A 13,841-nucleotide genomic window follows, 5' to 3' on the forward strand; every position below is an offset into this window, starting at 1 on the left:
GTTGGCATGGTGCATTGGTAGGCGTTAGTCCCGCGAAAGGCAGCTATTAACTGGGGTTCGAGTCCTCACAGATGCACAGTGCAGTCGTTCACGCAGCTTATTTTTTCAGATCAAAAATTAAATTCAAAAATATAATTATTTACCGACAACCATATCGGAATAATTATCTTAAGAATAACACCTGACTCTAAACCAAAGAGTTCAATTGACGTCTAATAGATGTCACTAATTGCTGATATAGTCGAAATCTTCCTTAATTAAAAATTCTCAATCAGCAAATAATTTCCTACATTAACTATACAGCTCTTCGACTAGTGTATGGGCTTGATCTGAGATTATAAGAAACGTGAACGTCCAGGCTGTGTTGGCATGGTGCATTGGTAGGCGTTAGTCCCGCGAAAGGCAGCTATTAACTGGGGTTCGAGTCCTCACAGATGCACAGTGCAGTCGTTCACGCAGCTTATTTTTTCAGATCAAAAATTAAATTCAAAAATATAATTATTTACCGACAACCATATCGGAATAATTATCTTAAGAATAACACCTGACTCTAAACCAAAGAGTTCAATTGACGTCTAATAGATGTCACTAATTGCTGATATAGTCGAAATCTTCCTTAATTAAAAATTCTCAATCAGCAAATAATTTCCTACATTAACTATACAGCTCTTCGACTAGTGTATGGGCTTGATCTGAGATTATAAGAAACGTGAACGTCCAGGCTGTGTTGGCATGGTGCATTGGTAGGCGTTAGTCCCGCGAAAGGCAGCTATTAACTGGGGTTCGAGTCCTCACAGATGCACAGTGCAGTCGTTCACGCAGCTTATTTTTTCAGATCAAAAATTAAATTCAAAAATATAATTATTTACCGACAACCATATCGGAATAATTATCTTAAGAATAACACCTGACTCTAAACCAAAGAGTTCAATTGACGTCTAATAGATGTCACTAATTGCTGATATAGTCGAAATCTTCCTTAATTAAAAATTCTCAATCAGCAAATAATTTCCTACATTAACTAATTTTAGAAAATTTTGAATTATTAAAATTTTTCAAAAATGTAAGTTCTTTAAAAATTCTAATTAAATTCATTTAAAATTGAAATTTCATAAAATTTAAAATTTAAAACGTTTGAAATTCATTTATTTATAAATAATTTTTATAATTTTTAAATAATTAAATTCTTTTTGATTATTTTTTATAATAGTAGATATATTGAAAATCATTGAAAGGAGGAAACTTTTTTTAAATAATTGACATTTTCACAAGAATTTTATTAAAATTTTTGAAAATAATTGAATTTTGAAGAATTTTTGTATTTATTTATTTTATTACTTTTGAAAATAATTGAATTTCTGCAATTATTTGTAAATTCTTCGAAATTCAATATTTTAGTGTTTTTAACTAAAATTCTTCTATAAATCAACTATTTTAATCGAAGTTCATTAAAATTTTTAATTAAAGTCATTAAACATTGAAATTTTATAAAATTTGAAATTGAAACCATTTGAAGTTAATTTATGTATGAAAATTGTAAACGCAACTCTTTTAAAATTGAATTAATTTTGAAATACTTAAGTAAATTTATTCATTAAATAATTTATTTATTTTATGATAGTTGTTCAGGATTTCAGTTATTTAAAAAGAAATTTTTGTCAAAAATTGAAAAAATTAAAGGTTTTGTATTAGAATTCGTGGTAATTTTATAGTTTATATTGTTGTGTCCATTATTAATCCCGGACGGTAATTATTAAATATTTAGTTTATGAATCAAACAAAAAAGACACAAAAATTAAAAATTTTCTTATGAATTCTAAAAATTTAATTTTTTAGTACTTTTAATAAAAATTTCTGACTTTTCCCTGAATTCCCTATGTTAAAATATATGATTAGTATAATTATAATAATATTAAAACTATATATTTCAATTCACATATATTATTAAAAAAAAAAATTGAATTAAAAATTGTTACGTTCTATTATTTTTAAAATTGGTAATTTTATTTGAAAAAAAATCAAGCGAGAATTGTTGCTAGTTATTTATTATAGTTATAATTTGTTTTTTAATTATTATTTTTAAAACGATACAGAAAAGTTTTTTTTTTCTTTTCAAAAGAAATGTTAGAATTTGTAATTTTTTGAATTATAATTTTTTTCATCATAATTATTTACGTAATTATTATTTTGAAAATAATTATTATTCCTGTAAATATTTTCCTCACGTTATTAAAAATTAAACACACTTTGAAAACTAGACTGGCGCGAAATTCAAATGCACAGGAACGAAAATTTCCACCTCTTGAATATAATTATAAGTCTTAAATATTGACCATTTTACAAAAATATTACTTTAAAAATTTATTTTAACTTGTAAATGAATTTTTCAATTATTTTCATATTAAATTCATCAAATTTTATCGAAAAAAAATATTGTCAAATTTACTCAATAAAGTTTCAATTCCAGCGACTCGTGAATATCGAAAAATAAAGCTTTAGATATGATAGAATATAAAAACAAATTTTTTTCTTCAATAGAAATGAATTTCAAATGTATAGAACTGACTGAAATATAGTTCACACTTTTGTTCTAAATAGTGAGAAAACTGTTTACAAAAGTAATATTTAAAATATTTTTAAATTGTGGAATCTGTTAAAATGTGTTTTACACTTTTCGAACCCTTATCATCTGTCATAGTTTTGTCGTTTGCTCATTTTGCTTTTTGACACTGATTTCACACTTGAACGGCTTGACCATTCGCTTGAATTAATCCGCGAATCGTCGAGCCGAAATTTAGCGGGTGCGGGTAATATTTTGATGTCATGCTTGCATAACCTTATGCAGTTTGTCACCATGCGTTATGGCTTTCTCTCTCTCTCTCTCCCTACATATACTATATACCATGGAAGAGCACGCTCTATTGATCCACATATGCACCCGATATGCTGGTACTAGAGAGTATAGAGATATAAAGAGAGCGAGAGAGGAGATATTCCGCGCGATACAAACTAGTTGATTTTTTTTTGTACGTCCAAAATCGAAAACTTGTTTCTCAACAATTCCTCTGATGAACTATTGTTCTTGTTTTTATATAAGCGAAAAAAGAAAATAATCAACTTGATTTTTCCAATTGTTTCACTCTTCATCAAGTTAAGAATTTTCATTACTGGGAAAATTGAATTTCTAAAAGAAAAAAATTTTATATCTGTATATTTATTTATTTTTAAATTTATTTATTATATTTTATTTATTTTGCTATTTACTTGTTTATTTACTTATTTATTTGATTTATTTATTCGGTCATTTGTTAAAATATTTATATTTATTTTTTAGTTTATTTACTTGAATTTACTGTTCAGTGTTTAGTGTTTACTCATCTATTTATTTATTGCTTCCTCATACAGGAAGGATTGTATTTGTTTAATTATTGGAGGCGCATGAAAAGTCTTCAATTTTTATTTTCCAAATCTTTATTTTATCGAAATTCTTTTTATTTAATAAGAATTAATTATAATTTCTTTTAATCGAAAAAATAATTTTTAGAAACACTATGTTTTTGAATGACCAATTGACAGTCTAACCAGAAGTTTAATATAGGTAAAATAACTATTATTTGCATTTCTTATTCTGTCAAATAACGATTCAAAAACTGTAAATTAGAGAATAAATTTAAATTTATTATTAGATTTAATAAATTTGTAAATCTCAGAATAAATGGATGTTACGTAAAATACAAATTGGGAAAAATAAAAATTAGAAAAATTAATTATTTGTACAAATAAATATTAGAAAAAATAAAAATTCGAGTAATAAAAAATTATTTAAAATATAATTTCGGTGACAAAAAAATTATGCAAAATAATTATTCGAGTAGAATGAAATTATAAAAACTGGTTATTATACAATAAAGAAAATTGTATAAAAAAATTATTAGATATTAATAATAATTATGAAAAGTGACTTGGAATTTAATTAAATAAATTTAATTTAATTTTTTTTATTTCATTTAATTTAATTTACTTACTTTTTTATTTTTATCTATTTATTTACTTATTTGTTTATTTGTCTGTTTGTTTATTTATTTGTTTAATTAGATTAGTATTTAGTTTGTTTATTTTAGTTTATTTATTTGGTCATTTGTTAGAATATTTATTTATTTATTCCTTTTTTTTATTTGTTTATCTGCGTGTTTCTTGATTTATTAGATTATTTATTTGTTTTTTATTTGTATCCATTTATTAACTTATTTTTTTATTCGTTTGTTTTGTTCATTTATTTGTTTATTTTCTTATTTAAAAATTAATAATTGGCTTCATCATTTAATCATTTATTTTTTTATTTGTTTAATTATTTGTTCATATATTTTTTTATTTATCTGTTTTTATAGTTATTTTTTACTTAATTGTTTATTTATTATTCGTTTATATACTTTTTTGTATAATTGTCTGTTTTTTACTTTTTTAATTTACTTATTTTCTTATTTATCTGTTAGATAATTTATTTATTTATTTTCTTACATATTTGTTTATTTATTTATTGATTTGTTTATTTACTTGTTTATTTAGTTGCTTAATTGTTTTTTTTTTGTTATTTACTTAAATTTACTATTTACTTATCTGTTTATTGTTTGTCTTTATTTTTTATTTTTATTTGTTTATTAATTTGTTTATATCTTTTTATTTACTTATTCGTTTATTCGTCTGTTTGTTTATTTATTTGTTTACATTTTTTATTTACTCATCAGTTTATTGAATTATTTATTTATTTACTTGTTTATTTACCTTTTTTTGTTTGTCTGTTTGTTCCCTTTTTAATTTATTCATTTTCTCACTTATCTGTATGTTCATTTATTTATTTACTTATTTGTTTATTTATTTTCTTATTAATTTGCTTATTTCTTTACTTATTTATTTATTTATGATAATATCCCGCAGTCCATTTGGACCATAAATGTAATATTAATAAATTTATAATAAAAATGTATCAGTATATTTATTTATTTGTTAATTTATTTGTTTATTTATTTATACTCAATTCAACATGAGACATAAGTAATAAATTATTTTTGTCATAAAAAATTGTTATTTAATATAATTGTTATAAATAAATAAATTTTTTTGTTTATTTTTGCTTTCAGAATCATTGGAATTGAAGATAAAAGATGTGAGCATTCCAGAGACAGTGAGGGAGGGAAAGGAGGATTTTGTGATTTTAGATTGTGATTATGATCTTGAAGGAACTTCTAGTACACTTTTAGTTGTGAAATGGTGGTACTTTAAGGACGATAAATCATCGTCAGATGATGGCTATGTTGCATATCAGTGGATTTATGGACGACAACCAACGGCTGAACCCAGTTTTCAGAAATACATAGACGTTCAATACAAAGCGAGCGAAGATCCCTATACAATGTATCGCGCTATGAAATTGATTAACCCCAGTGTCGATCTTACTGGCACGTATATGTGTGACATCTCAACTGTTGCCGACGAAACTCAAGCCAAAGGCTCCATGGTTGTTTACTGTAAGTTTCAACAAAAAAAATATTCACTCATCTAATTTTTAAAAGAAAAATTACATTTCAAAACTGAATTATTTTCATTAATTAGCAAATTATTCTAAATTGCATCGAAGCTTATTAAATAGAATATTTAATTTAAATTTCATTTAAATTTGTAATTTGTACGTATTATAAATTTTAAACTAAATTATTTTATTCTAATTAATTTATGTCATTCATTTAATGTCTAGAAAATAAATTGGAGTTTTCTGAGAAATAAATAAAAAAAAGGAAAATTAATTTCTTTTCCTATATGAAATGAAATAGAGTAATTATTGTGGATTATCACTGCAGTGTTAGTTCGAAGATTATTAATCCATTTGAGTAGTTAACTTGAGGTAGATTAGTGTAACAAGCTTCTGACTGAAATTCAGGCATGGAATAGCTTGAGCTTGAACAATTGATTTAGTTAATCAGTATAATGTTGTAGCACGCGTGCGCTTCCACCTTAAAGCCTTTAGTAAACCGAAATTGACTAATGTTAATCAAATCCGATCCTCATAATAGAAAATTTCAATCCCAACAGCCGAGAAACAATAGAGAGACTAAAATTTCGTCAATTCGTTGTCAAATAAATTTTACTAGACTGTAAAAATGGAGAAATTCTAATTTTAATTTTATAATTATTTCAACTTTTATTAATTATCGAAAAATGATAATTTTAATTATATTTTTCAAGTTCTTATTGAATTTCCATTTGTAATTCAAGTTTAATTTTTTCTAATTTCTAATCATATTTATGAAATTCTTATTCTATTTCTTATTTTAATTCTACTTTTAATTCAAATTATAAAATTTTAATTCTAATTTACATTCTACATATAATATTTATCTGAATTTTCATTAAGACTATAAATTTAATTTTTATGCAAAATTTAAAGTTGTTCATTTACTTCGAATCTCACTTCTAATTTCAATTTTTAATTTATTTTTGTTCTAATTCAAATTCTGATATTAAAATTTTAATTTTATTTCGAAATCGAATTCTAAAATACTAATTTTAATTTTTATTCAAATTCTGAAATTGAAGTTTAATTTTAATTCCAATTCGAATTTTCAAATTCTAATTTTAAACGGAATTTTAATATTAATTTAAATTCATGCCAGAAATGAATGTGAGTAAATGCATAAAAAAATAAATAATTATTTTTTAACTCTAATTCTAATGTTCTAATTCTATTTCTAATTTTAATTTTAATTCTATTTCTAGTTTTAAACCGAATTTTAAATTTAAACTTAGTTCGGACTTAAACTCTAGTTCGAATTCTATACTAATTTTAATTTCATTTGCAATTTTAATTCTATTATTCAAATTTTAATTTTAATTCTAATTCTTATTTTAACATTCTAAATCTATTTCTAATTATAATTATAATTATAATTTTATCATTCTATTTCTAATTCAAATTCTAATATTAGCTTCAATTTAAATTCTAAAATTCTTATTCAAATTCTAATCATAATTCTGATTCTAATTCTAATTTTAGTTTCAATTTTAATACTAATTCTTTGATTATACATTGTTTTTATATTGTTTCTAGTTTTAATTCTAATTCAAGAATTCTTATTTTAATTCAAGAAGTCTAATTCTAATTCTAGTTTTAATTCTAATTCAAGAATTCTAATTTTAATTCAAGAAGTCTAATTCTAATTCAAGTTTTAATTCTAATTCAAGAATTCTAATTTTCATTCTAATTTTAATTCTAATTCTAAGTAAAGAATTCTAATTTCAATTCTAATTCTCATTCAAGAATTCTAATTTTAATTCTAATTTTAATTCTAATTTTAATTCTAATTTTAATTCAAGAAGTCTAATTCTAATTCTAGTTTTAATTCTAATTCAAGAATTCTAATTTTCATTCTAATTTTAATTCTAATTCTAAGTAGAGAATTCTAATTTCAATTCTAATTCTAATTTAAGAATTCTAATTTTAATTCTAATTCTAAGTAAAGAATTCTTATTTCAATTCTAATTCTAATTCAAGAATTCTAATTTTAATTCTAATTTTAATTCAAGAAGTATAATTCTAATTCTAGTTTTAATTCTAATTCAAGAATTCTAATTTTAATTCTAATTCTAAGTAAAGAATTCTAATTTCAATTCTAATTCTAATTCAAGAATTCTAATTTTAATTCTAATTCAAGAATTCTAATTTTAATTCTAATTTTAATTCTAATTTTAATTCAAGAAGTCTAATTCTAATTCTAGTTTTAATTCTAATTCAAGAATTCTAATTTTCATTCTAATTTTAATTCTAATTCTAAGTAGAGAATTCTAATTTCAATTCTAATTCTAATTTAAGAATTCTAATTTTAATTCTAATTCTAAGTAAAGAATTCTTATTTCAATTCTAATTCTAATTCAAGAATTCTAATTTTAATTCTAATTTTAATTCAAGAAGTATAATTCTAATTCTAGTTTTAATTCTAATTCAAGAATTCTAATTTTAATTCTAATTCTAAGTAAAGAATTCTAATTTCAATTCTAATTCTAATTCAAGAATTCTAATTTTAATTCTAATTCAAGAATTCTAATTTTAATTCTAATTTTAATTCTAATTTTAATTCAAGAAGTATAATTCTAATTCTATTTTTAATTCTAATTTAAGAATTCTAATTTTAATTCTCATTTTGATCCTTATTCTAATTCTAATTCAAGAATTCTAATTTTAATTATCATTTTGATCCTTATTCTAATTCTAATTCAAGAATTCTAATTCTAATTCTAGAATTTTACATAGTAATAATAGAATTCTAATTCTAATTCTAATTTAAGAATTCTATTATTATTTTTTAATTATAATGTTAATTATTTTATAAAAGGAGAAACAAAAGAATCTACAAAAAAGCTTAGATATTTTAAAAAATTGATACACCAATGTGTCGATTTTTATTTGATCAATTGTAAAAGAGAGAGAGAGAGATGGAGAAAAAGAGAGAAACAAAATTGTATCGTGACTACTGTTACTAGGATTTTAACCCCAAGGTGTACTTTTATTTATTCCTTTTCACTCACTCTCTCTCTCTCTCTCTTTTTTTACTCCCTTTCTCTCTTCGAGTCATTCGTTTTTTCGAAATAAAAGTCTCTTGCGGTAATATAAAATGGAAGTAAAAGAAGCTGGAAGAAGTTCCGCATTGTCGCGGTAATGCAGCAGCGCATTCTATGCGACGCGGATCCATTATTATTACATTTTTATTTTCAACGGTACGTGTGCTGCTCCCTTTCTACCCCCCTCTTTCCACAAAACCACCCACCAACCATCGACAATGTTTCGGAAGTGTAACTTCCGGCTTTTGTATTGAAGGGAAAGTCTGCAATCGACCAACGAGCGTGATAAGATTCTCAAAAACGTATTCAAAAGAATGTGTGTGTGTGGAATTTTTTAAAATTTTACTATCGAATCCATAATGTACATATTTAAACAGTAACAGTATTTTTTTTTTTTTTTTTTTTTTTGGTTTGAAAGACAAAACGTACGTATCTTTTTTTTCAGTGATAATTTTTCTCTCACCTGCGTTCGAGTAGAAAAATATAATGGGAAATAATTTATTTGAAGCAAATAAACAATTATTTGGTTTTTTAAATTCTTTTTAATTTTTAATTTCAATTTTTAATCATTAATTATTTATTTTTGATAATTCAATTATTTTCAAAAAATATTCGAAATTCAATTATTTTCAATATCTAGTATTTTCATAAAATTTCGTAAGAGAATTCAATTGTTTAATTAAAAATTAATAAAATTAATTAAAAATTCATTTATTTTCACAAATAAAGTTTTCCACACGAATTCAATTATTTAAAATAAAATTTTCATAATATTTACTATATTTCGAACAAATTTTTTACAGAAATTCTTTTTAAACATTTTAATACACTTTTTGGCAATAATTTAATTATTTTTATAAATAATAAAATTCTTCTCAGGAATTCAATTATTTTAGTAAATAATAAAATTCTACTCAGAAATTCAATTATTTTTGAAAATTTTAATAAAATTCTTAGCAACTATTCAATTATTTTCATAAATAATAAAATTCTATTCAGGAATTCAATTATTTTTGAAAAATTTAATAAAATTCTTATAGCAACTCAATTCAATTATTTTCATAAATAATAAAATTCATAGTAGAATTTCAATTATTTTTAATACAATTTTACAAAAATTGCTCAAAAATTATTTTCGAAAAATGATGAATTATTTTAAAATTCTTTGGAAGAATTCAATTATTTACAAAAATATTAGAGCTTTTCACAGGAATTCAATTATTTAAAAATATTTTTAAAAAATTGTTAAAAAGAAATCAATTTTTTAAATACAATTTTAATTACTGTTTTTTGAAATAATTCAATTATTCTTTTAGATTTTAATAAAATTCTTCTTAATAATTCAATTATTTATTATTAACATAAATAACAATATTCATCACAAGAATTCAATAATTTTTAAAGTAATAAATTTCTTCTTGGAAATTCAATTATTTAAAAAATTCTAGTAAAATCGTTAGCAAGAATTAAATTATTTTCATAAATAATTAAATGCTTTTTAGAAATTCAATTATTTAAAAATTTTTTGTAAAAATCTTCGTAAGAATTCAATTCTTTTTATGAATAATAAAAATTTTTTTGGAATTCAACTATGTATTTAAATTAGAATTTTCTTAAAATTAGTCGAAAGAAATCAATTATTTAAATTTTTTTTATAATATTCTTCGCAAGGATTAAATTATTTTTATAAATATTTAAATTTAAAATTTTTTTTATGAATATTAAAATTCGTTGCAGGAATTCAATTTATTAGCAGGATAAGAAAGAAATAAATATTTTTCATGAAAATTAGAAAAAAGTCAAAAAAATGAAATATAGATTAGAATTGTTTTCAGTTTTGTAAAGTGTCTAAAACGAGTTTTTTTGGTCGTTAAGTTTAGTTTTTCGATATCTACTTTTTTTAAAAAAATTTCTATTCGCTAAAAATATTGAAATTCATTCAAATACAATTCTTCTGATTTAAATAAAAATTATTTAATTTAAAAGTAAATGATTGATTCCATAATAAAGAAGTAATCGGTTATTTGTATGAAATAAATTTTTCATCAATGTAGAATTTCTTTTCGAACTGTAAGAAGAAAAACGTTTTGGTAAAAAGACAATTTGATTTTGTATTAAAAAAAAAAGAAACTCGCTCATATCAGAGAATGCAGTCAACAACATAGAAAATAGACTCGGAAAGCTTTTATATTTGATCACGCAAGCTGTTATCACATCAAATGGGTCAGCAGAACTAACCAAAAAGATTGTTCTAAAAAAAAATTCCGTAATGGTTTTCACATTCGAAAATAAAAAAAAAAAAAAAAAATCAGAAAAATAAACTGAAAAAAAATCACAATAACCAAGAGAAGAAAAATTTCATATATGAAATAAAGTGAATTCATTTTCTGGACAGTAGATGCTAAAAGTTTCATTCGCTTTATTATAAGGGAAAAAATAGTAAAAAAAAAATAATAGAAAAAAAGTATAGAAAAAAAAAGAAATGAGGGGAAAAATAAATATATTTGTCAAAGAGTGGAAAAAATTTGTAAATATATATATATATATATATATATATATATATATATATATATATATTAGTGAATTTTCAAGAGTTTAGACAAGTCAAGAGTTCAGTTAACAAATAATGGTACGATATTTTGTTTCAGCAACGGAAAAAAAATTTAAATTGATCACGAGAAGAACTGTCGTGGAAGAAAAAGAGGGTTTGGAAGTGACGTGTCTCGCCGAAGGGCTATATCCTCAACCCACTCTCGACATTTCCGTTGAGTATGTATCTGCGATGACATTGCCATTTACAACTTTTCTTCTCGATGTTAAACTAGAAAATTGCACAACGAAATTGCCATGTAGTTTTCCCTTTTTTTTTAACTTTAACATATGAATATTCTCTCTCTCTAAAACTCATTAGTTCGTATATTTTCAGTGGACGAATTTGAAAACAAAGGTGGGGAAAAAAATCGCTAAGAAAATAATTTTACATGGTGAAATATTTATTCAAGTATAAAAAAATTTTTTGCAAAAAAAAAAAATAAAGGAGAAAATTCAATCTCAATGGAAAAATTTGATTTTGAGAGAAAAAATTAAATTTCAAATCGAGAATGAGAGAAAAATTAAGATTTTATTTGATTTTATGATTTTTTTGTCCACTGGAAAAAAAATTGGAAAAAAACTAATAATAGAGTTTGTTTCTGAAAAGTAATTATAAAATATTTCTCTAGAAATTTTTCTTTTAAAAAATTTTGCGAAAAAAGAATATAAAAAATTACGTCTCAATGGAGAATTTAATTTTATGCCTGAGAAAAATTTAGTTTCTATTTTATTTTTTCAAAAACTTGAAATTTTTTTTTTACTTTTACAAAAATTAATAAAACTAATAATTTAATTTTTGTTTCTAAACAGAGAATATTTTTGAAAAAAAGACAATTCCCCCTAGATAGAAAATTTAGAGAAAAATTTTGATTTAATTTTCATTTTATGTTTGTCCCCCCTCTAAAAGAAAATTACAAAAACTAATAATAACATTTGTTTCTCTACAGGGGAGTTGAGACAAAATATTCAACGAAACCGGTAGTTACAATGGCGCCGGGATCGCAATATTACGATATTTTGACAAGAGTCGACTTGCAGGATGAAGATTTGCCCGAGTTAGCAATTCTGAAGTGCACCCTCAGCATACCAATGGCTAATTATAACGTCTCCCGTGAATTAATCTACCAACCTGGTCAGTATCCCCTGAAATTGTAAATTAATCTCTAACCAAAATTTAATAGCTTTCAATATTTATAATTAATGAACGCCCCCCTTAAAATATCCCTCTCGCTTTGTTCCTTATTCAATAATAGACATCATTATTTTAAAAAAAAATTAAATCTTCTCCACTCGACTTAATATTCAAAAATTCAATTAAAAAAAAAGAATCTTTTATCCATCTGACAGAAGTAAAATTATGATTAAAATTTAATTAAAATCTATTTGATTTTAACCTTAATTTTGAATATTTCACATTTCCATAGAATTTTAATATTAAAAATTTACATCTTACATGAAAAATTAATTTTTATATTTCCAAAAATTATTAATTTCCTCGAAACTTTAATGAACCAGTTTTAAAAAGTGGAAAAGGTGAAAAATTTTCATGAATGAAAAAAAAAATTAATTCATCGCTTGCGTGGATGAAAATTGAATATACATTTCGTTAGAGAAATTGTTAGAGGATTTATTAAAATTTATCATACATTTTGTAGTAATTAATTTAATTATTAAAAATAAAAAAAGGTAATATAACAAAAATGAAATTTTTCGTTTGTTTTATCATTTTTTTTTTTTTTTTTTTTTTTTTTGAGATGAGAGAATCATTTAAACCTTTCATTGCTTTGGGAGAATTTATTTCAAATGATAAACTTACGATAAATTTTATCATAAAAGCGATCCATTAAATGAAACAAAATTTCATTTGAGTTTAGTAATGTAAATTCAAAGTGCTCCTGGCTCAACGCCACTGTGAAATAAATTTAGAACAACGGGGTCGAAATTCCTGGTTCTGCTAAATTTTCAAGATTAGAAAGGATTTTCAAGTTTCCAATTTACTGATCCTGAATATTTACTGAAATTAAATTTTGTCCTATTTTCCCCAATTTCATGAAATAAATTCAAATAGAATGAAGCGTTTAATGTTTATCGAAATCGAACATTTGTGGTTTACATCACTATGAGATCTCTCTTCTTTTTATAAAAAAAAAAAATACTATTGACAATATAAAATCAAGCTTTTAAAATTATTTATTTTTTGTCATTCACGTTCTACGGGGAGAAAAAAAAATAAAATTTAAATTAAATAAAATTAAAATAGTATATTTTAAAATAGAAATTCTTTTCAAAAAATGTATTTAAAAATAAATACTTAAAAAAAAAATTCAAAATCGTTTTGAAATATTTTAAAATAGTTCCAAATAGTTCCAAATAGTTCAAATTTCAAAATATTAAAAATAGTTCTAAATAGTCAAAAATAGTTTAAAATAGTTCAAAATATTTAAAAATAGCTCAAAATGTTAAAAAATATTTAAAAATAATTATAAATTGTTAAAAATAGTTCAAAATAGTTTCAAAAACTAAAAAAAAAAGATCAAAATATTTAAAATAGTTCTAAATAATCCAAAATAGTTTAAAATATTTTAGAATAGTTCAGAACAGTTCACAATATTTTAAAAGAATTCAAAATTGTTTAAAAT

At 22.3% G+C, this 13,841-nt stretch overlaps 1 protein-coding gene across 2 annotated transcripts in view; it reads left to right on the forward strand.

Annotated features, from left to right (window-relative positions):
• The window catches only part of LOC122512907, a 190,214-nt gene that overhangs the window by 108,039 nt on the left and 68,334 nt on the right, over window positions 1-13,841 (forward strand). For both annotated transcript variants that reach the window (XM_043629053.1, XM_043629052.1), the window contains 3 exons: window positions 5,139-5,525; window positions 11,259-11,379; window positions 12,150-12,334. In XM_043629053.1, coding sequence (XP_043484988.1) covers window positions 5,139-5,525; window positions 11,259-11,379; window positions 12,150-12,334 — 693 coding nt within the window. The remainder of the gene's footprint in view (window positions 1-5,138; window positions 5,526-11,258; window positions 11,380-12,149; window positions 12,335-13,841) is intronic.

The sequence above is a fragment of the Leptopilina heterotoma genome, unplaced genomic scaffold (assembly GCF_015476425.1).
Source record: "Leptopilina heterotoma isolate Lh14 unplaced genomic scaffold, ASM1547642v1 Lhet_13, whole genome shotgun sequence".
NCBI lineage: Eukaryota > Metazoa > Arthropoda > Insecta > Hymenoptera > Figitidae > Leptopilina > Leptopilina heterotoma.